At 51.6% G+C, this 24,895-nt stretch overlaps 1 protein-coding gene across 10 annotated transcripts in view; it reads right to left on the bottom strand.

The window, feature by feature from the left end:
- Srrm234 (Serine-arginine repetitive matrix 2/3/4) overlaps positions 1-24,895 on the bottom strand; it is a 76,285-nt gene that overhangs the window by 38,373 nt on the left and 13,017 nt on the right. For 4 of the 10 annotated variants that reach the window (XM_077653190.1, XM_077653194.1, XM_077653195.1 and 1 more), the window contains exon 1: positions 9,549-11,277. The exons of the other annotated variants lie outside the window; for them this stretch is intronic. In XM_077653190.1, coding sequence (XP_077509316.1) covers positions 9,549-9,733 — 185 coding nt within the window. In that variant the 5' untranslated portion in view covers positions 9,734-11,277. Of the gene's footprint in view, positions 1-9,548; positions 11,278-24,895 lie in introns of those variants that run through there. 10 annotated transcript variants of the gene reach the window in all.

Raw genomic sequence — 24,895 nt, 5'->3', positions numbered from 1 at the left:
TCATAAATGGGGTATTAGAGGAGAGAGGTACAAACAAAGAGGCCGAAGCGTGCGATGATGAAAGCCCACAGCGAAACGTGTCATCGAGGACGTTTCTCAGACGAGTACAATCGGCCAACACTTGCGGGTTGTATATACTTCTGGAAAACGAAACAAACGCTTTCAGTGGATGCTCTGTGCGACGATGCGACGCGAGCCAAATGCGCGCAGAAATAAATTGCGGCGACAGGATGCAGTTAGGAGATGTGTGACGCGACCATTGCCGGCTGTCGACAGAACTGCAGTTTTAAGATCTGGAGCGACTGACGCGGATAGTGGCATTGTGGCAGCTGCAGCCTCCAGATGAGGGATGCGTCTTCAGTTGGGGTCTGATGCATGTTTTACGTGCAGACGAGTGTCAGCCTGGCCGTAAACGCAATGTTTTCTGCTGTAGCAGGCACGTCTCGCAACGCACCTCAACGCAAGAGTGCGTTGCTAATGGTCTGTTTTGTACAGCCAACTAGACAAAGCACGTTATGGCACCAAAATTATCACCACCGACTTCGTGACGTCACGAGAGCACATGGGGCTGAACTCTTCAATCTGTGTGATAAAGAGAGACCATACAGAAATTCGGGCATGGTCAGCGACTGTTCTAGAGGCTGGCATATGGAGTCGCGGTTATTAGTACAGCAGTGAGCTAGTGGCGGCGCTTCTCCGACATTAGTTTTTCAAGCACCACGGGTCAGTTCATGTGACCGCCGAAAGTGAGATGACAGATGACCGGATAACGGTCACTATCTCAAACCGATTACAAAGCGCCGCTCCGACTGGTCAATCACCAACCCCGAACTGTACTTACCGTGGGACGTGGGGAGATTGCACCAATTTCACCAGTGACGAGTCACACTCGTCCGGCCAGATGTAGCGTTGCTCTCTCCGCTAAAGGCAATTTTGAAGCTAGAGGGCGGTAGTTTCCCATGAAACTTTTTTTTTTTTTGGGGGGGGGGGGGGGAGGAAATAACACAGTATCTGTCTCATATATCGTTGGACACTTGAACCGCGCCGTATGGGAAGGGATAAAGGATGGGCTGAGATAAGAAAGGAAGAGGTGCGGTAGTGGAGGGCTCCGGAATAATTTCGACCACCTGGAGATCTTTAACGCGCACTGACAACGCACAGCACACGGGCATCTTCGCGTTTCGCCTCCATCGAAACGCTGCCGCCGCGGTCGGGTTCGAACCCGGGTACCCCAGGTCAGCAGACGAGCGCCCTCACCACTGAGCCACCACGGCGGTGAAAAAAAAAAAAACGCGTTTCGCGCCTTTAGCGCGTGTATCGTTTCATGATGGCGTCACACATGAAGAATGCCGGCGGCGGCGATGACCCGAGAAAAAGGGCTACTTAGAGCAATTTTGGTTTATGGTTTATGGGGGATTTAACGTCCCAAAGCGACTCAGGCTATGAGGGACGCCGTAGCGAAGGGCTCCGGAAATTTCGACCACCTGGGTTTCTTTAACGCGCACTGACATCGCACAGTAAACGGGCCTCTAGAGTTTCGCCTCCATCAAAATTCGACCGCCGCAGACGGGATCGAACCCGCGTCTTTCGGGCCAGCGACCGAGCGCCATAACCACTCAGCCACCCCGGCGGCTTAACTTCGAGAAATTTTGACAGCAGCGTTGATGACAATCTAGAATTTGTTCCCGACAGTGACTCTCTATGCGAGCTGGATGGAGACGGCTTTAGATATGTCGAGAGCAACGGCGGTGACGCGCCGGGTAGCGCGCGTTAACTGCTAATGATAAAACCCTGTTAATGCAACAGCATAACTAGTCCCATTACGAGAGAAGCCGGTGGCGTGTGTTATGTGTGTGTACTCGCAGATGGTACAGAAAGTCCCAGCAAGAAATATATGGTCATGTCTTCAAACGGCCGTGGAACGTGCACAGCAAGCCGATCACCGCCATTTCAACACAATCATCTAAATCATATACAAGTTCACTTCCATCATGCGCGGCACAGCATCCCGCATTTATTTCTATATTCTGCATTTGTACATAGTGTATAACCCGCCGCGGTGGCTCAGTGGTTACGGGCGCTCGGCTACTGATCCGGTGTTCCCGGGTTCGAACCCGACCGCGGCGACTGCGTTTTTATGGAGGCAAAACGCTAGGGCGCCCGTGTGCTGTGCGATGTCAGGGCACGTTAAAGAACCCCAGGTGCTCGAAATGATTCCGGAGCACCCACTACGGCACCTCTTTCTTCTTTCACTCCATCCTTTATCCCTTCCCTTACGGCGCGGTTCAGATGTCCAACGATATATGACACAGATACTGCGCCATTTCCTTTCCCCAAAATCCAATTCTATACTATATAGGAAACGAAATGGCGCAGTAACTGTCTCACGTATCTCGGCAGACACCCGAACCGCGCCGTCAGGGAAGGGTAAAGGAGGGACTATGAGAAGAAAGAAAGGGGTACCGTAGTGGAGGGCTCCGGAATAATTTCGACCACCTGGGGATCTTTAACGTGCACTGACATCGCACAGCGCACGGGCGCCTTTTGCGTTTCGCCTCCATCGAAACATGGCCGCCGCGCAACCTGCATTGAGGTCGAACGCTCATGACGGCACACTAATGCTTTTGCCTTCACAGCGTAAGCAATCTTGAGTGCCCTCTGAATTTTTTATGTTGGGACGAAATAACATCTATGCCCTTTTGCAGTGAGTTACAGCGCATCGGATCACACAAATCCGGCGCATTTCTGTACGTTGTACCCCTTTACTAAAGAATGCACTGAGGAAAAGCCGCCCTCAAGAGCAGCATTTGTTTTTTAAATCTCTGTGTTAGTTCCAAGCAGAAAACCAATGAAGTAATACATTTTAAGAATCAGAATTCCAAGAAAAAAATTATGACTACTTTAAAAATTTGGCGATTTTGGTACAGTTTTTGGGAATTAATTTGGCGGTTAAAGACCTGTTTTGAGATTGTTCCGAGACTGTGACCATTCCGTAACTGCACGTCCTCACAGACGTTTGAGGAAGGACGGCAGGATCGCGGACAGAGGCAGCAAGAACAAGCACATGCTCCGCGAAACAATCTTTAGCCCGAGGCGTGGTTATGGGTCTCCCAGACTTGTACCAATCTTTTGTTGCGAATAAAGACCCCGGTGGCGATGGCATCACAACTGCGCTCCAGCGCAAGCCGGCCCTTTTCAGCCTGTGTCCGTCAGCACGACACCCACCCATGGAGTCAGAAAAAAAAAATGACAGAGGGTAGGAATGTACAACTGTACAATGCACTGCAAGCCTCAGCGTAGCTTGGGCTGCAGACAAATTCGAATCATGCCTTGAAACTGAGTTCAAAAGCTACGTGACCATTTTTCACTATCCTGGTGGCAGCAGCTGACAAAGGACAGGGTTAATTGGAGAGACATGGGAGAGGCCTTTCCCTGCAAGAGGGCGTAGTCAGGCTGATGACGATGACGATGGGTGTTAGCATAAAGTCGAGCACTGGTCTTCCGGCCATAGGTCTTCAGCTGTGAAATCAAGATGAGGATGGTCTTGAAAGTGTTCCTGCAGATGCTCTCAGCAAGGCTTCTCTCCGCAGTAAAGGCTCCCCAACCAACGATAAACATTGTTTTCCCTACGAGGGGCCAACCTCAAGTTTGGGAATGCGACTGCAGCGCCATCTCGCTACACTGGCGGAAAGAAACTACAACCTCTTGACCACCTGTGTGTGCATTTTACTCTTTACTATCGGCACAGCCAACCATCATGCAAACTGAGCGTGATCCGGCTTCTAACGGGGAGCGCCCGCATTATGGGTGCGCGTTCTCGGACGTGTACCACGTGGTGTGGGCATGCCCATCTAACCCTGCTTACCCCCCTTTCCCCTCACCTACACGAAAGAGCTGGGAGGCTGCCCTGCTCGGCTGCTCTACCTTAGAGAGCCAACGAGCTCTCGTGGCTATAGGGCCCGAGCTGCCGCGGAAGCCACAGGGGTCCCGGACTAGGGACCCCTCCTAGAATTTGTAAGGGGATGGCCTAAGCTTAAGGGCAGTCCCCACTCTCTTTCCTGTAAATAGCCTTGAATAAGTGTTTTCCACCGCCATCACACCTGGCCGGGGTAGAGTTCAAAGAAGCCACTGCCGCAGCAGTGGAGGACGTCATCTTCTTGAGCGGAGTTAAACGGCGACTTGAAGAACGGTACCGTGACTGTCAAAGCTTAAAGAAGTGGAGGAGACAAGCCATCCAGGCAATGATCCAGGTTGAAGCCTCCCCGTTCACTTATCGGAGACTGCGGCTACTGCTTGAACACAGCGGTAGCATGAAAGTACCCTGGTCCCGAGGTCACCTTCGACATCTCGCCTTGAAAATGCCCGAAGACCAGCCCTGCGGTGCGGACGCCCGTGCCGGGTTTTCCAAAACCATCAAGCGCGTCTCGACAAGATTCGCAGGACTCGGCACCTGAGCTGATATGTTTCTAAGCGTGCCCAACGATGCGAGGTTTGCTAGCACGCAAACAGACTTCCCTACAGAATACGTCATCACCAGACAGTGGGCCACAACCCAATGAAGTGCTGATATATCGTCGGACCTCTGCCAGCTACACTCCGTGTTCCTAAATATTAGGTCGACAAGTTACGAAGTTCCCCGGGCTTTTCGGCTACACTACGTGTGTGTTGGTGACATAGAACAGCCGTCGCCATTACAAGTGGCAACAGTGCTTGTGCTCGCGCAACGCGCACAATATTTGTCAGCGATACTTGTCCGCATGCAAGGTCACAAATTTTTCGCATCCGAAGGAAAAAAAAGCACCTTTTAAGCTCGCTCGGCTCACCTACGCCTAAGGACTCGTATAACGGCGACTACACGACAAAGCGTTACTTTCGACGATTTTTTTTTTGTGAAGGAGACAGACTTTAACCGCTTTGGAGACATGCAGAATGTCTTCTTCGATAGAGGAGACGCCTTATCAACCAGATCTTATCAACCAGTTCATGCGGGGGGAGGTCACTGCAGATATAATCTCAGGCGTACATACGCTGTATAGCAACACAACGCTAAAGAAGAGAGAAGCACCGCGATGTGAGACGGCAATGCCATCCGACGCCACCAGACCAGGGCAGCTATTCGACCTATAAAACGTACAACTTTTAAGAAGCGTTTAGGGATAACCTTTCAGTGTGTTCAGAAAAGTTTTCATGAAAAAAAAGAATCTTGGATTCTTCAGTTTTCATCGGCAGGCTTCTCTCTCGACCCACAAATCGGCGCGGCTGGAACGCCTGGCTGTTTCAATAAGTATACGCTCGTCTCCCCTTCTTCCGATCGCGTGATTTAAGTGACGTGTAGGCCAAGGCACTTTATGCTCGGCCAGACTCGTAAATTAGAGAGCGAAGTTTCTTCCCCTATAAAGCATGCTGTTTTCAAAAGAATAGCCAGTTCGGCTGCAAGACCGATTTCAGCAGTTGCGTTCCGAGGGCCGACAACGATTTAGTGAGACAGCTGGAAACAGCCGTGCACGGAACCCGGCGCGTTCTATTCGTTCTTTAAGATACGACTCATATTTCTTTTTCAACCAGCTTGCTTTTTTCTAACTTTGTACGTGCTGCAGTGACTGATGTTCACATGCTCACCTTAAGGAGGGAGGGGCCAGTGCAGTCGGAATCTATGCGACTGTATCCTCCATGTATAACATTCGCGCCTGCTTTCAAAGCAATGAAAAAAAAAACTTGGCCGTGATTGCGAGCTGAAGCACCCAATCGGAAAAGACTGCAAGTGCTGACCGCCTAAACGGTGCTGCACCTGAAACTGTTGTGTCGGTTGCGGAACAGAGTTGGGAAAAGGAACAGGGCCGCACAAGGTCCGACTTGCAATGTCGATTTTAACTTTTTTTAACGTCCTATTACAGCGATAGCTGTTAGGCGCCCGTCCCTGGCTTTCTCGCCGGCGTCGTCGCCGTCGGCGTAACCAATGGGTGCGTCAATGAAATCCACCCCACCAGGTGAATGTCATTAACGCATTACCGCACTCACCTCATATCACGGTCAATCTGGGTCGCATAAGTCTACGGGTGGCTCTGTTTAGAACAGCCGCCTGCCAGTGCAGGGGTGGATCACGTGACCACTGGCGCCTAAAATAAACGCCTAAACACCTATCGCGTTACACAGTCGTAACTGTCCTGTGAGTTTTCTGTCGTAGCTTTCAGAAACCTATAGTACAATGAGTTGTTTGTTTGTTTGTGTGGTTTAACGTCCCAAAGCGACTCAGGCTATGAGGAACGCCGTAGTGGAGGGCTCCGGAATAATTTCGACCACCTGGGGTTCTTTAACGTGCACTGACATCGCACAGCACACGGGCCTCTAGAATTTCGCCTCCATCGAAATTCGACCATCGCGGCCGGCATCGAATCCGCGTCTTTCGGGTCAGCAGCCGAGCACCATAACCACTGAGCCACCGCGGCGGTTGTTGCAAGAGGTGTACAAGAAAGTTTCAGAATGCGCGATTTCAATTTTTTCGAAGAAAAAAAAACTTTAGGGATGGTCCAAGTCGAAACCGTGCCTCTTCTTTCAAATACAAATGAGTACTTTTGGTTAAGACATTAGTAAACATCAACCCCCACGTGGAATTCGTTCAAATACAAATGAGTACTTTTGGTTAAAACATTAGTAAACATCGACCACCACGTGGAATTCGTTCAAATACAAATGAGTACTTTTGGTTAAGACATTAGTAAACATCGACCCCCACGTGGAATTCGTTCAAATACAAATGAGTACTTTTGGTTAAGACATTAGTAAACATCGACCACCACGTGGAATTCGTTCAAATACAAATGAGTACTTTTGGTTAAGACATTAGCAAACATCGACCACCACGTGGAATTCGTTCAAATACAAATGAGTACTTTTGGTTAAGACATTAGTAAACATCGACCACCACGTGGAATTCGTTCAAATACAAATGAGTACTTTTGGTTAAGACATTAGTAAACATCGACCACCACGTGGAATTCGCTTGCATTCAGTAATATGCGAGTGAATTTCTTCTCTAGTGTATTTTCAGCTTCGGTAGCCGAAAGGTGGTAGCGACGTCACACGTGTCTATGAGATCGCGTGAAGGATGCAAAAAAATATAAAGCCTCGGGTTCGTCGTTTAAATTCTCTCGAACACGTAGGCTAGCCTGCTCCAGAAGCCGAAACGGCAGTGAGTGAACAAACAGCTATTATACTGCAGTTTTTGTAGCCTCACGTGACACCACGCTGACATCTGACGTCACGACCGCTGTTCGACTGCTGAAGCCTACACCAAAACTACACGGGAGCTGAAATTCTATTACAATTTATTCAGCGCGCGCAAGCGAATCTCACGTTCCGATCCATGATTACTAATGTCGTACGCATCACTTCGAAGCAAAAACACATGACGAAAAATTTAGTGTCTGTATACCCTAAGAGTGCTATTGCCCGCACCCCATAGGAAGCCATGGACCAGAACCACGGGTCCTGGTAGTCACCAGGGCGCCCGAAAGCTCCACTGTACTACGCCGGCACCATGGATGCAGAGCAACTGTAGCAGAAGCGAGAAGCGTGAGCGCACTCCCCCAACAATCACCGCGGTAATGGTGAAACATTTTAAGCGGCAAACCTTTAGCAGAACCGGGCAGCAACTTGCTGCCGATTCGCTTGCCCAGAGTGGCCGGGTGTGGGCACGCACGTGCCAGTGCGCATGCGCAGTAGGCGACCGACTGGTATGGTACACGTCCACGATAGTAAGTCTCCGCTGTGTTGAGCCTTTCTGAACACGGGTGAAAAACGTCAATGACCAAAGGCGATCGAGCCTCTTTCAAAAGTCCATCAAGCTCATTCATTAGCGTACAAATGAAACAAATAACGGAATTGTACAAGGTCGCTACGGATAACGCCGGGCGTTCTAGGCGTGGCCGCTGGAGGAAGAGAAACAAATTTCTCAAACGGACTCGAAAGCGGCCGCGAGCGAGTCCCAGCTCATGGCCCTGGTCCTCTCCTCCTCCTCGCGACCTGGGCGAAGCGGCGCGCGCGGACAGACAGTTCGAGATGGCTCGAGCCCTATCGAGAAGACAACGGGGTGGGGGTGGCGGTAACTCTGGGGTATTCTGGGGAGGGGATACTGGACGCGGGTTATGTTGCCCTTAGTGGTGGGATCACTCTTGGCGTCCAGGCGAAGGGGAATGGGGATGTGGAGAAACGCAGCTTAACGCGTGATGCGGCGCCTTCTCCCTTTCTCGGTGCCGCCACCCGCTTGTAGAAATTTAGGGCTTGGTTGTTTAAAAAGAGTGTCGCGTAGAGTTATGCGGTTCTAGGTCATGGCCTGCGCAGGAAGTATAGAAAGGTTACGGCTTTCGAGAAGCCGCGAAGCGCGAGCAGTGAGCTCAAGAGTTACTTATATTGCGTCAGCTTCGGTAGCGGAGCATTAATTGCTAGGTCAGTTTTGGTATATACGTGTGAAGCTTCTGTCTCTTCTGTGTGTATCAGTTTGTGCATTGTTGTTGAAGTGTTGTTATAGAGTCCAGTTCCTCTGCTCCTCCGTGTATCATCCGTTCGCCTATCATCTGCTAGTCTGTCCGCTACGAGTCGTATACGCCGAATCAACGTGCACCACGAATAGTGAGGTCGAACAGAAATAACCTGATCCTTACGGGGGCGTACGAAAACGAAAGGACTGTAAATGAACAGTCATCGCGAATTAACGTTCACGGTGCGCACACCAGAGCTCGGCTCTCCGACCAAGTGCCGACACTATTCGTACGGGTCCGGGCCGGCGGGGCTAAATACAAACGCTGCCGCCTGCCGATTCCTCCATTCGCTGGGCGACAGTGCCAGATATGGCTGCCAGGGGACTACGCATTTAGGACGTAACGCCGTGGCTTAATTCAGCCGGAGCGCTGGAGTGAGTTTCCTGCCTTCGCTTAAAGCCACCCACAAAAGAAGCAGTGACATCACACTAATATCGGCGGTCTATAGATCACATCACGGTTGTTCGAGCTGAACACAGAACGGTGGGTCATTTTTAAAGAGCCGATAACCGACGCTCAAAAAAAGAAAGAAAAAAAGAGAAAGAAAAGAAAAGCGCGCCTATCGCGAAAATGACAAGACACGACGACGCCATGGCTTCTGTGCAGACTCGCTTCTCGCACTATCTTCCGCACATTCGCTCACACAGGAAAACCGCTTTACTCTTCGTGACCGCACGCAAAAACGCAAAAGAAACGGTTTTCACGAAAGTCCGTTTCACCCACAGACTCCATCTCAGGGGAAAACGATTTATCCGGCCGCTCCGTTCAATCCTCAGCAGGAGGCCCAGAATGGAAAAAGGAGAGTGCTTCGAGAAGGGGGGCGTTATCGCAAAAAGAAAAAGAAGCGCCGTTTTTAACGCGGCGCTTCTCGGACCTTTTGTTACCGTGGAAGCGCAGCTCAGAGGCTATATCGGCACAGAGGACTCTCCCCGGCACGCTCAATGGCACGGAAGAAAGCGACGGCCGTCCGCACATCCGAGCGGAAAGCGGCCGATAACGCGGGCAACTCACCTGACGACGCTGCGAAGCAGGACGCGGGGTCTCGGCGGCCGACCCCTGGCCGGCGGCTCTTGGAGCAGGGCCCTCACGGTGCCCTTCCAGAGGCGGCGGAAGAGCTCGCCGTTGGCGCTGCTGCTGCCGCCCCGGGGCACCAGGCGAGCCGTGCCTCGGAACGAACACACCACGGCCTCGTCCATGTGGCCCCAAAGAACGAAACGGGCGGATCTCGCTACGCTCTTCTTCGTTCGACCACGTCCCAAAGTCCACCGAGACGTTGCCGCACAATCAACCGGAGTGACCTGAACTAACGTCCCCGCTGAGCAACCGCTGCAGGAGCACGACAACGACTACAGTGCAGTGCACAAAACAAAACTGTGAGAGAAAAGCAAGCGGACACGAACGCGCAACCGAATACGTTGCGGAATCAGACCAACTGAGAAGCAATCAACCCTCTCTATTCTGGAGCTGAGGTAGTAGCTCAGAGCCAGGAAATCTGAGCGAAGAACAGAAATATACAAACCGAGAGTTTTTAGGAAGTACTTTCAGCAAGGTTCGGATGACGATTCGTAACAAGCTACACAAGGCGAACCGAAAAGCGATCAACGGGCTCAGTGCATCAGCGTGCTAGTATCGCGCAGAGGAAACGACACAGCACAACGACTGCTGACAAGACGGTTCCCACAACAAGCTAAGCAGGAACCGCAGGTGGAACCAGCTCTGTTCGGAAGACTATAAGGTGAGACTGCAGCAAGGCCCACGGGACACGCAGTGGGCTTCCCCCTCTACGACGTGAACGAGTATACTGCAGCCGGTGGAAGACTTTGAAGCACCAATGGCTAACTAACTAGCACGCGGTAAAACGACGACCAAAACGCGCTTTCCGATAGCCGCCACAAAACAGCGTCTACAAGCTACAGAGAAGAGCGGAAGCTACGAACACAGCTGCAAACCTCACGGGTCGACCACAAACGGATATTCGCCAACGATACACAACACTCTACAGTGGAAGACTGACTGGTGGCGCAAATCGCCGTATATAGATGAGCGTACACAATGGAAGACAGTGGATTACCGGAGGCCACCGCGCAAATGCGGCAGGGTTCCCCGCAAGCTACGCAACGACGACGAACATACGCGGGCCACGCCGCGCAGGACTGCGATACACGGTATAGCGTTCTCTTACAAGTTAAGGCAACTCGCGGGCTGGAGATGTGGCTCACGAGCTTTGTGGAAGACTTGGTTTCAAGCGACGCGGGTTCCTGGCCTGCTACATGGCGGTCAGAGCTTGCAGGGCGACAGCGGTGGAAGCCGCGTCACGGCGACGGCGCGCACAGGACTCGCGCTGGCGACACACGCACGTCATAGCGATGCGCTAGGCGGATCGAGTCGGAGCGCTCCGCCGTGACTCCGGGAAGAACACCGAGCGACACTAACGAAAGGGACGGCCCCTCCTCTGGCGCTTGGCGTCGAGACAAAGCGCGAGGCGTCCGGACGAAACAGCGCAGAGACCTTCCTCCAGCGAGAAAGCCTACTGGTGACCGAGCCACGCAGGTCGGCTCGCATTCGCGGCTGTCCACGGAGCAACTCACGGCCGCGGGCCGACGAAGCGGCCAGTCCAGGCGTCGATGTCACATGACCGGCGGCGAAGCCCACGCGACGAAGGAAGCGAGAGGCGGCGACCGCACGGGAAGTCAGGAGCCGAGTCGTGACCACGGAGCGTCGGCTCCTGGGGAAGGACGCTTCGAGGAGCGACGCCGCCGCCGGGAAGCCAATTTTTTCCCTCGCGCGCCATGACTGGGAGGAGGAGGAGGAGGGGGGTGCCAGCCACTCCGGCGGCCGCACGCGCGGTCCTAACCAGCCAATTCCGAGACACGCGAGCCGCGGGCTCCGCAGCATCCGCGGCGCATGCGCGTTGGGGAGGAGACACCCTGAGGGAGAGGAAGGGACGAACATGCGTCGGCTCCCGATTGCGCCGCCGAGGGAAGGGAGATTTCGGGAGTCTCCACAAAAGCGCCACACCGGCAGGTGGCCGCTGCCCCGGTGGCAGTCCCGGGGAGTGTTTCTTTTTATTATTTTCTTCCCACATCTCACGTCTGAGGGTGTGGAGTGGTCCATCACCGGGAAGACCACTGCGTCTATCTACGCAATCAAGCCTCCAAGTATCGCTCCTGAAAAGGAACCCCTGCTCGCGATACAGCGCACTGATTGCGAGCCCCCACTAAGCGGTTTCCCTTAGCAGAAACGTCTTCTTGCAACCTGTCATCAGAACGGTATTTGCACAGTATATATATGAAGCGAGTGCAGTGGAAAATGTTGACTACCAGTAACCGCACGAAAAGCGAGTATTTCGTGGCGTCAATTACTGACCACAAAGAACCAAACCGTCATTTGAAAGGCAAACAGAAAAATAAAACGGAGGATGATGATGCTTCGGTTGCCAGCGCAAATGAGGCATCTACAGTGCGAAAGGGGAATTTCCCGAAAAAAAAGAGAAAAAAGCGAGCAGTCAACGTGGAGAACACACAGTATAATGCGAGTGGCACATCATCACACCGTCAGGAAACGTCTGTTGACGCTGTATGCCTACATACGTACGTGACACAACCACAACTCAGAATTTTTCTGGCTAATCAGATTAGCTAGTTCCCCAAATAAAACCGATTGTGCTGTTCTCTCTTTCATCGGTGGCGTCAGAAAGCACGGCAAGAAATTACATGCATTCCCTCTTCCCACGCGAGCGAAATAAAAGAGAGAAAAAAAGTTTTTGAATGGGGGATCTACAGTAGTAGTCCCTGTAATGAATGCCGTGGAATGCAAAAAAAAAAAAGCCCCGCCGCGGTGGCTCAGTGGTTAGGGCGCTCGACTACTGATCCGGAGTTCCCGGGTTCGAACCCGACCGCGGCGGCTGCGTTTTTATGGAGGAAAAACGCTAAGGCGCCCGTGTGCTGTGCGATGTCAGTGCACGTTAAAGATCCCCAGGTGGTCGAAATTATTCCGGAGCCCTCCACTACGGCACCTCTTCTTCCTTTCTTCTTTCACTCCCTCCTTTATCCCTTCCCTTACGGCGCGGTTCAGGTGTCCAACGATATATGAGACAGATACTGCGCCATTTCCTTTCCTCCAAAAACCAATTATTATTATTATTATGCAAAAAAAAAAGGGTTCGATTTTAAGTTGACCTTGATCTTGCATGGCGCCTGACACGAATGACCTGACAAAGTGTCAATCTGCTTTTTAAGTGCGTTAGCTCTTACTCATCACGTTTCTCGATTTCTTGGGGTCTGCTACCATGCACCTCCCTTCGGCGTGAAATTTTGTCAGATCAATTCAAGGTGGCGGTCCCTATAGTAAATCGATATAGCAACCCAATTGGTGACTGATTGGTGACGTCATTAGTATATCGAATTGGTGATTGATCAGTGTCGTCACTTATAAATCCAAGATGTCAAATGAGTATTTTCATCGGTATACCTCACTTTAATCTCATTCATATCAATTATAGTAAACCAAACAGCTAAAGCTCGTTACTCCAACGTCTTCCAGACAGTGGCAGCAGCTTTTTTTCAACCGCTTTCACATACAAACAGCGCTCAAGCACACAACAGGGGCAGCTACGTCAAATAGAAAATGAATGCATAAAACACAACTGCGTCTACGAGTGCGAACGCCAAAGCTAGCGATGTCAGGCCAGGCAGAAGAAGCAAGCGAATTTACGAAATTGTTGGCAATTACTATAGATATTTCGGTTTTAGTTCTTCGCTGTCACTTTAAAGACAGGCGCGGCCACAAAAAGAAAACACAAAGTTACAATGCGCCCGTTGATAACAGCAAACCACTCCGATTACAAGACGTAAACTAACGCCCTGCGAAAAAATTTTCGAGTGTTAGCTCTCATTAGCTCGTTTTTCCTCGCACGTCGTCAGCGTCCGCAGCGCCACCAGCCAGCTGCCTCAGGTGGCAGGTGAAAAATGGAGAGAGTGAGATCACCATCTCCACTTTTAGGGACAGGAGATAAAGGGAAAAGGGAGGCAACCGACTCCGCTGGACAAAGATGGGTACAAGCGTCCCACGGCCGGGCGCCCAATTTTCTATGGGGTGCGCGCTTGTGAAAGGCTCCGCAAACCCCGCTGCACCCTTTCAGGCGCAAACCCAGCTTCGAACACCCCATCCTGCAAAGGTGGCTCGTGTTACCGTATTCACACGGCGGTTCAAGATCGTACGCTCCAACCAGCGTGTCTAAGTATACGCACAGGTCAACTCCCACTGCTGTAAGCAAACTGTCGAAACAAAGTTCCCTTCAGAATATAATTGCAGTCCTCGACAAGTCCGGATTCATTCCCGGCTGTCAGAGTTTGCGAGAAAATAAACGGAGCGTGTCTCCGAAAATTTCTCTGCTTTCACACCGCAGCTAACGCTCAAACATTCGCGTTCCATACTCGTAAGCGTTCCGTGATTCTTTCACCGTTTACAACTATACGACGTCTGTGGGAAGGCAGCTTTTTTCCTGGCACATGTACGAAGAAAGAGTGATTGAAATGAACTACTACATTCCTCCTCGACAGCGGTGATCGATGCGACGTTTGACACGCTCCGCGTGTGAGGAATGAGGTCGTCGCGAAGATCAGTACGACGGAAAATAACTAACGAAACAAGAACAGCACGAACCGAGCAACACCACGTCTGGTGCTCCAGGGATCGAAGGGTAAAGAGTTCTTTCGTGTACTCTACGCCTAAGGATCGGCGACAGTTCGAAAACAACGCCATTACCAGCTACCAGCTGGAATAGGGGGGCAATCAGCTAGCAACCAGTCTCGCGTGTGGCAACGACTTCGGGACTTCGTCGATGCAAAGTCGTCACCGCTGTATGCCGCGGGAGACGGCCATGGTCATTCAGCGCACGATGAGCGATGCCTCTCTTCGCGGCCCAGAGCCGCGCCACGCATGCCTCTTCCACGGCGTAGCTGCGAACAGCGCTGAGCCACTCCGTGGGCGTTGCTGCGTGACGTCCGCGCACTCCGAACCCGTCGCAGCACTGCCGCCCGGAAACAGGAATAAATAGAAACGGGGCATACGCGCCAGCCAAGTACGCCAGGAGGAAGGGTAATGGAAGAGAAGTGATGGAGGCGTTCCACGAGTACAGAACGTGCTCAACCGCAGAGCAGCTCTGTCGTTCCATAGCGGCAGCTGCCACGGGCTCAATGCGGATCATTCCGCCGAGGCTCAAAAACACTCCTTTCAATCTACGAAAAGAAAAAGTTCGGTTTTAGTTTTGGCTTATGGGGTTTAACGCGAGTGAGAAAAAAAAGAGTAAATGTGGGCGATAGCAAAGTCGGAGCGCTTGCGATAATGTATTCATATACATTCCCTTTTGCGACGCACCCACGTCAGAGAAACTGCTTTAATATCTACAGCTTATGCATGCATGATCCTTGCTTATTTGACGGCAAGGCATGGAGAACTTGCGGTTCAAGCTCGCAAGCAGCGCCCTCATACGCATGCCCCCTTGTGCACTCGACGAATGGCTAAACACAAACCACTGCCAGTTAAAGTGGCAGGTTCCAGCCGGTTTTTGCGAGTAATCAGAATCAGCAAAGGCAGTGTGTGTGCGTCCGAACTTCGCACGTCGCGTTCAATACATGAAGCAACCACCCACGTCTGCCTTTAACTATCGCCTCCACCTTCACGGACCATTGAAGGCAGCGAAGGTAGTCACGAGCCCTCGACACCCACGCCCACCCCAGCATGCGTGCAAACCGACCTGCAGCTCAGCGTTACATTATTTACCCTTACTTAAAATAAACTGCGCAAGTATTTTTTTCTTCCCCCTGGTTTCTTGTTCTTTCTTCTTTTACTTAGAAAAGTGCGTGTGCTGCCGACTTGCAGACAACTTTCTGTGACTCTTACGCCTGCGCCAAATTCAGGACCTCCTTATTTTTTACGTTTACCTTGCTTCCTTTCTTCTCGACTGCTTCCTTGTCTTTGCTGCGACGAAATGTTTTCGCTACACATGTTTTCTTCTTTCCACAAACTGGAATATTAATTGTCGCTTTCATAATGCAGAAAGAATACAATGTTTCTTCACTTTTTTTCTGACGTTATTTTAAGCCACTCCTTATTAATTTTTCAGTTGCCATCAAGCCTGCCGCTAAAGCTTGCTGGTTCCGACTTCCTCTCAAAAGCTCACTACTTTTTAACACGAAAACGTTAAGGAGCTCGCGAGGGCTAGTCTAGGGCTACCGCGGCACCGCTATGCTCCACCGCGTCGTTCGTGCCTGGAAAATCCCAGGAGCACCAGCGGCGGAGGCCTTGCGCAGCTGCTCAGTCAACGTGCGGAGCCGGCACTGCCCCCACACCGACCCCCACGCGCGCGGCTAACGATAAGCGAGGGCGGACTGATAACGCTATCGCGTTCCACTCTTGAAGGCTAAACTTAAGCGTCCTGACATTTTTTTGAAAGGTTATATCCCGGGTTCTGAAGGCAACCATCACGTGTGCGACGTCTCAGCACAGCTACGACAATGGTCTTCGTCGTGGCACGCCGAGTCTGGAATAGAGGATCGCCACTCAACTCCTCAGGAGCAAGCTACCACAGTCGAAACGGCCGGCCAGAGCATCCGAGTGTCGACGCACCGGAGTCCCGTCTGCAAAGGCGGATGAACAGTAACGTATTCCATCACTTTTATTCCTTGCGTTCAGAGTCGCCTTCCCAGTCGCCCACGTTCAGAAGAATACACTCGCTTGAACGAGGCACGGGAGGCAGCACCGGGAGAAGGGGGCAGGGGGGGGGGGGGGGGGGGGGGGGGTCGCCGCCGTGATGGGCTTCTGGTGGCACACGCCAAATTGCAGGAGAAGCACGCTTTACAGGCGGAAAGCGGCCACCGCCACCACCTCGGTCGAATGAGGTGTGCTCGTCCGCATTCACAGATCGCCCGCTCCCAACCGAGCCAAGACCCGATGCGAAGAAAATGCAGAGGGACCCATCTTCCGTGCGTTCCGTGCTGTGTGGCCGGATCTCGCAACTTCTATCTGCAGCGTCGACAGTTCGAAGAAGGGACACACTAAGCGTCGTCGCCACCGTTTCGCCGACCGGGCCACAATGCCGGCTCTTTACCCGAGGCAGATGAGCGAAATGCGCAAGAAAAATCCCCCAAAATAATCCACCAACCAAGAAGAGGGCATACTGGCCGCGCGAAAATGTGCACAGCGCGAGAAAAGCACGCATGTATGGACCACATCATGCACGCGAAGCACGCCTTCCTCGAAAGGGACCGGCGGCATAGCCCTGCAACGCTTGTCGGCGGCGGCGATCCCTCCCTCCGCAGGAGGAAGCCCACTCGAACACTGCGCAGATTCCCGGGATGCGCTCCGCAGCTGGCGAGGAAGTTGAGCGCAGCCAGCGGAGATGTCGACGCATCTTGATCGCCCAATTGTGCAAGCAGACGCGCAGTGAAAGAAAGCGGCTGTTCAATGCGCGTTGCCCTGGGTGCACCCGCGCGGACTTTCCGGCGGCGGACGCCGTTATGAATGCGTGGTGCGGCGCAGTGACCGCCGAAATATACACGTGCTTTCCCGACAGCGCGAGTGGCGCACCCAGCACCGGACGGGTACGCTCAGTGTTCGGCAGCGTCTGAGAAAAATGCGCTGAACGGGGTGCGACCGAGTAACACAGCTATGAACTAGCTTCAGCCAGAGCGAACGAAAGAATCCGCCGCGAGAAGACACTCGTTCAGAAGTGAATGAATTAAAAGGGGGGGGGGGGGGGGGGCGGTACGCCGCTTACGCCACAATATGGAAGACCCGCTGCGGGCGATCCGGAGTTGCACGTTTCAGCTAAGGAGCAGCAGTAACGTCCCGCGTTGGTCCCGCGATTTATTTGGCCTAATGGTGTGATCCGCTTCGAAAAGTTTCACGCTCGCGAAATATACGTCGTTTACGTCAAACGTTTCGCGCACATGTTGCAGCCGGAGACGGGTTCTCCGAGAATTCGACACAATGCAGCTCGACTGCGACACTGCAGCGGCAGGCAGGCAATAGGCGGCGGGCCGCTCAGTTTCCATCCGCCACTGCCGAGATCTAAAACGTGGACGTAGTGAGGGTTATGCGGTCTCCGGTGTCTACAGATTACCTCGCTCGCTTTCGACAAATATGGCAAACCCGCGCGCCGAAGCCCCAAACGCCGCCGCCGTGGTCGGTGCGCGTGACTACTTATATAGGGACCATAGCGTGACTGCAGCGGAAGCGCATGTATACGCTACGCAGCTCCCGAACGAGGAGGACGCCGAAATGTTCCTCTTCCTTCACTGTGGGAGCGAGGGATTCCTTCGCCTGACGACGTCTAGTCCCACAGGAGGTGCATGGGCTACGCTGCGCCGCGACGCAGATTCCCGCCGCGAACGAGAGTCTTGCGTACGAGCAAAAAGGGACAACAGGGGCACTTAGCATACCGGAGGCTTATTAGCGTAGACGTATACCGGTATGGATATGGGAGAGGATATGGGCATGGATATGGATGTGGATATGGGTATGGATATGGGTATGGTTATGGATATGTTTTGCAGTAATGCGCGCATTACTGACTACGCAGTCAGGTTGATGACGATGATACTAGTTAATGAGGCCGGCTGCGCAATCGCAGTGGGCCCGCGTGGCACCACCCGTGGAAGTGTCCGGTAAACCGGTGTGCGTCTACGCTAATGCATCTCCGCTATGCTAAACGCCTCCAATACTGAACGCGAAAGCCAATGCCCGCGACTTGGGGGGAAACCGCGGCCTTTATCCGCCACAGCGGGCTCTCTGAGAGGACCGACCAGTGCGGCAGGAGACGTCACTCCTCGCGGTGTGAGCGGCACAACAATGGACAGCAGCCCACGAAGCAGCTCGCCGCTCAATTATAATCGGCCGAGGCGCGCGAAGTGAAAGGCGGCCATCGCGCGGGACGGTGATTGCGTCTGGCGCCTGATTTGCCGCCTGCCTCGTCTTTGTACTTTGTTCGTTTTTGTTGGGCGTACATTTTTGCGAGAGGCACTTCAGTGCCCTTCGCCGCAGCCAAGACCGTAGAGCGCAAAAAAGATAAAAGCACTCCACGAGAAAGGGGGGCCTTAATGGCTCTGAGCGCTCTACAAGACTGCATCGCCTATCCAGAACAAGGGGCGAGCGAAATGCGTACAGCTCTTCGCACGACCCCCATCGTTTTCCGCCACAATGGAAGGCGAACAACTAAGCAAGCAAAAGCGCGAGCCTGTGTCTGAAGAGGCCTTCTCATTTAACTCTGCTCCAAGCACAAAGCTGAACAAAGGAACAAAGGGAAGCCAAGGTTCGCTATTCGAGAACTATCTTCCTCCTTCTGTTCTGCCGTTAACTCTGTTCCAGCAACGTTCACACGAGGACCACGGGGTGGATACACGACCCAAAAGCACAGGCGGATGATTACGAAGTTCCAAGCGGCAACCAGCACCGGTTGCCACACTTGGCATTTAAGAGCCCGCGTTGCTCTGCATGCGCTCGAAGAAAATCGCAACGAAACACTGTTCGGCACACGCAGCCACCGTTTCCTGAAAAAGTCGCGCTCGAAAAGCGGCGACGAAACCAGCGAAAAAGCAAAAAAAAAAAACAGCCGTGGCAACTCGGCATTCAGGTCAGAAGCAACGCGACCAAGCAAAAGCCTTTCCGCTCAGCTGTGCCACATGTTTCCGAACGCAACCCGAGCGGCTTTCCCCCGTGCCCGGGTGCGGCGGGTCCCTGCAGCTACACACACACACCGCGACGACCTACCGTTGCATCGAGTCCGGCGAGGTCCCGGAGGAACGATGTGGCGCGCGTGCAACGAACGCTTCAGGAGGGAGGAGGGAAGGAAAGGCTGTGTTTCAATGCGCGCGCGCCTCGCCTCGCTGAGAGCCGAGAGCAGGTGCGGACCGCTGGGAGGACGATTTACGGCCGGCGAAACGCGGCGTATTTACTCCGGCGACGCGCGCGCGTAACGAGTCCATTCCGCCTTCAAAAGTTTGACACGCGACTCGCGAGATAAGGCAGAGCGCGCCCGCGCCTGCCACTCGCGAGGCGCCCCGGCCGGGTAAATATAGAGGCGCGAAATTGCGACCAGCGACGGCGCAGGTAAACGCGGGCGCGTCGCGACGTCAATCACGGACACGGACGCGCGGCATAATAGTGCGCCGCCGCTTCGATGTACCCCCGGCAGTGAGGACGCGCACGAAACCCCCCCACCCCCCCTCAAGGCAACCCGGCTCAGTGCCTCAAAGGTTGCGACGTTCGGCTGCTGAGTAAGAGGACGCGGGTTGGAGTGAAATTCAAATGACGGCCATGCGTTAAGAACTGCAGGTGGTCAAAGTAAACCCGGAGCCCTCCACTACATGGAGTGTGCCCCAAGGGCGAGACAGATACGGGGTCCTTCCTTATTTCATAACCAACTTGTGGTCCCAGTGAAGCGCTGCAGCAGTATAGACACCAAATTTTTGGCTGCGTGTTTTCCTCGCTATAATGATTAGTAAGACACTAGTACACACAAACCACCGCGTGGTACTCGCTTATGACTGCTAAATAATATGTAACTAACTGAATTTCTTCTCTCGTCTGTTTTGGTTGCAACAGCCCAGCAATGGCTATGACGTCAAAGGTCAGTATGGGTCACAGGAGGCATAAAAAATACCTGCAATATAATCGCTGGTTCGTCATTTTAGTTCATTACTGATGCTAAAGCCAGCCTGCCCCAAGAGCCGGAATCACGAGTGAAGAAGCAAAGATAACGCTGCAGTTTTCATCATGTCTCGTCAAACCTATTATGACCTTTGACGTTATAGCCATTGCTTGGCTGTTGAAATTGAAACCGAAGCAGTTGAGAGAAGAAATTCCATTACAAATTACTTAGCAGTCATAGGCAATTACCACATGGTGATCTATGTACACTGTAAGGAATGCGCATAAAATTACAAATATTTTATAAGAAGACTTCAGTTGTCATACATAGAATATCTGTTAAAGACCCTTAACAGAAACCTGTCCGCAAAAAAACCCCCCAGTATTTTCTGTTCTTGCAGTAGCTACACCAGAAGTTCCAGAAATTTTGCTCTGCTAAATAAAAAATTGTTTTTAAAATGCATGCAACTCATTATAAATCAGTTTGCATATTTAAAAAGTAAAACAGCGAATACAGGCAATTTTTTCACAAACGATTATGTAATTGTGTGCTCTGCGTTTCAGTGTCTTGCTGCAGTCCGGCATTCTCCAATATGGTTGCCCTTGTACTGCACATGCCTTCGCTGCTGGTTTTGCCGATCGGACTATTTGTGAAATAAGGTACGCTATGCACAATTCTGCCCGAGTAAAACTGGTGTCGCCGGACACTGGACAGCGCTTTACACATAAGTGCGCGCGTCCCCACCTGTCATAGTGGTCGTTATCCTTAATCAGGTATTTCGCAGCTGCTTACGCGACTGCACTCAATGACACGGCTGATTGAGAACGGCCCCAACCGTGAGTACAGATGCATGCAATATGAAGGAACATGTGAGCATGTGGCGCACTGGGCACGTCTAAGCGGCTTTCGTCACTTTGAAGAAAGGAAGCAAGCGCCATTGAAGGTGTATATTGTGTATTCGACAAAGCAGGATGGCACTACACACTGAAGAACTGTTTTGAGGCATGCTGTTGTTTGTGAAATTGGACGAAAGCCTTATCATGCTTACGATAACACTTGCATCCGGATTTTAGAGCACCTACAGGTGTGTGACCTTACGGTGGCGCGCATTCATGAGTATCGCTTCACACTGCCCGTACCTGTATACCCGCTGACAAGCGCACAATAATCGTGCTAACAATGAACCTGGAGTACTCTAATTAGCAAGATGACCTTTACTTGTTAATTGACAGATGTATTAAATTTCGCCATTTGAGAACCAACCGTGGTACCTCTGACAGCGGCTAGAAAGGATTTCTGCATGTTCATATCAATAGTGTTGGAATCATGCTTTATTACAAGGGCCGCCCACAATTAAACTGTGACTTTGCGACTTCTACAATATTACGTGTAGTACTACAATGTGTAAAAACCTAGATAAGGCACCTAACACAGGCTACACAATTCTGTCCTCGCATGAGCCTCAGACACTTGCAGATTTTTAAAAAAGGTCACTGCTATCTCTGGATCCATAACGAGCTGTGAAGTGTGCTGCGTATAGTATTAGTCATTCTTCTACAATATTTCTTGTTCATTATGTGACTGATATGGTTCAGACATTTTTGTACGCCAATCATTTACATGTCCTTCCTTCCAGCAGAGCCACAAGAGTTGTAGATATTTGGGAGCAGCTTTCAAGAGCCAGCCCTGCCTTGCAAGAAAAGTTCCTGCACTAATAACGTCGATTAAGAGCTTCATGGTTCAAATGGATCCTTCCCCGCATTCTTGAAATAAAAATTTTACACATACTGTCTCTAAGGTATAACATTTAAAGAACAAGAAAACAAAAGCTTTACATAAAATTTCAGTTAGCTGAAAAGACGAAGCCTGGTAAATAACAGAAAAAAAAACAAATTTCACAAAACTCTTTTGTACATGACAAAAAATATGTTAGAAAACAGGAAAGCTGTTACAGAACAACAGAACATTACAGAATATTTCTTCCAGGTCAGCTGCCAGAAAATTTGTTCTTTTCAGCAAAAATTTTTTACAATGTACAGTAATGTCTTAGGCATCATTACAAAGAAGAAAACGCGCAACTGAAATTTGGTGTGTACACTTCTTTAAGAATGGGCATGCCCCGGTTTGGCTGGGAGCGACCTTTTTTAATGGGCAACAATGCGAATTCCATGCTGTGCCCCTGCAGATTCAGACACTGTCACCTCAGGCGTATGACATCGGCTGTGAAGCAACGTATGCCTGAGGCAACGTATACATTGATTTATATTTGGAGTCATTCTTTTGGCCAGCGAGGGACGCGAGGTGTGAGGTCGATTTATATGTACCGCTATACCGTAGACATTGCGCATTGTCACCTTTATATAGTTTTTTTAGGATGTGTTCGCAAAATTTGCGCGTCATTTGCGCACCCGCTTTTTTGAAGCCTTAATTTTAGGAAAAAAGTGCGCAAACTATGCAAGTAAAAACTTGAGCTCTGCTTTAAGGGTATGACACAATAGCATAAGGGACTAATTCCGATACAGTCGAGCCCACATATAATGGCCCCACTTAAGACGAACTTTCGCTTATAACGAACGAGACCTACGCGACCGTCAAAATATACATTGTTTCAATGGCACAAAATCACACATATAACAAACGTTATTAAGCACACATATAACGAACGTCATTAAGCCCTGCTGATCGGTTACAGCGAACGGACGGTGTAAACCCGACGCCGCGATGCGAGATAACCGTGGAACCGTGCATGGACAAGGGCATCATTTCTGAAGTGCGGGACGAGAGTGACGCGGAGGAATCAGATGAGGATGAAACTTCAGAGCCAGCACCCATAAGCGCACCTGTAGCAATGAGCTACATGGAGAGCCTCAGACAGCTTGTCTATGCCAAGGGCCTCGGTGATAGCATGCTTCTGCTTTAAATAAACTGGAAACCCTCATCGGATCTGCACTGCAGAAACAGATGTCCATCATGGACTTTTTCGCAAAGAAAAAATGTTGTGTTTTGACAAGCAACTGTCTTTAAAGCTGTGGTCCACTTATTACGAACTTCGGCATATAACGAACGGACGCCGCATGACGCTCATGTTCGTTATAGGCGGGCTCGACTCTATATACAGAACGTCATTCTCTACTTTACATTCATAGATTCCTGGGAGTCATCATACCCTTCCTGGCGCAGTGGTGCAGCGGTTAAGCGATGCGCCACTGCCCTGCGATGGCAGGTGCTCCCAGCAGTGGGCCTTGTGTGGCCCAGGTTGCTCTTCCCGAGCGACCAATCATTAATGCAGTAACTGCCACCTGCCACGGTGGTCAGATTGGTCACTATCCAGTGGGCAGGTTGTGATGACGCCGCAAGGTCACGTGACCTAGGTTGCCCACCTGCCTCCTATAGGCTGCTCTCAAGGGACCACCTGCCAGAGTCATGCTCGTGATTTTTCGCTCACAACGCCGACGCCGCATTTTCTGGACAACGGGGCCTTTAATGCTATCGCATTAATACGGTACTCCCCTGTAGGCAAACTATTCCTGCTTGTGGTTACACAAAGCCTTTTGCCGCCTGTTTTACGCATCCTGCACGACGACCCTATATGTGGTCATCTCGGACCAGCTTGAACACTCTGCCGTGTGCAAGAACGGTTTTAGTGGCTGAAAATGTGCTCCACGATTGAATGGTACGTGGCCAGTTGTATGCAATGTCAGCATCACAAATGCCCTGCAGCCGCTCATGCTGTTTTGCTGCAGCCGGTGACACCTCCCCATGCTCAGTTTGAGCAAGTCGGCGCAGATCTGATCGGTCTGTTTACGAAGTCTTCTTGTGGCAATCGCTGGATCGTCGTCTGTGCCAATTATCTTAGTCACTACTGTGAAATGGCAGCCCTCCCATCGGCCACTGTGTATCAAGTGCCCCTGTTTCTACTCCACAACCTCATCCTACACTATAATACCCCCCCCCCCCCCCCCCCCCCCCCCGACTTATAAGTAGTGGCCGAGACAGAACTGACTGTCTCAGTCACTTCACGGCGGATGTTGTGGAGGCACTCCTGTGTCTGTGCAAGACAACTTTCTGCCACCCCATGCCTTACCACCCACAAACAAACTTCTTGACTGAGTGCATCAACAGAACTTTAACCAACACGCTTTCGATGTATGTGGCCTCGGATCACAAGAACTGGGGACACTGTAGTGCTGCCTTTTACCACGTATGCATTCAACACTGCAACCCATTAGACGACAAGGTATAGCCTTTTCTTTCTCCTGTATGCCCGGCCACAGCCCTACACCCTGCACACCAAATTGCCTTTTTCCACCAATGACGACCTCCCATCGCAGACCCCGCACCCTCTGCCTTGCCAAAGAAGCACTGCATATCGCCCACCTGTGGACAATAGCTTCGCAAGAACACTCCAAGGAAAGCTACGATGAGCACCATCGGCACGCCACCTACACTCCAGACGATGTGGTCTGGCTTTGGTGGCCGCTCAGGTGGCGGAGCCTTCACCGAGAACTGTTGGCGCAATATGACGGGCCTTACATCGTTATTACTCACCTCACTGATGTGACCGACGGGACTGCATGTCCTACAACTGGTCGCTGTTCCACAAAAATAAAAATTTTGCACGTGGCACGGTTGAAGCCATGGCACCCTCGTGAGTCCCCATTGCTTGCCCCGTGGGCATCGGCTACATAGGGGGAAAGTGTAATGGCCA

This window comes from Amblyomma americanum, chromosome 2, assembly GCF_052857255.1.
Source record: "Amblyomma americanum isolate KBUSLIRL-KWMA chromosome 2, ASM5285725v1, whole genome shotgun sequence".
In the NCBI taxonomy this organism is placed as follows: Eukaryota; Metazoa; Arthropoda; class Arachnida; order Ixodida; family Ixodidae; genus Amblyomma; species Amblyomma americanum.
Note: the sequence above shows the minus strand (reverse complement) of the source record. Positions and strands in the feature narration are given on the sequence as shown.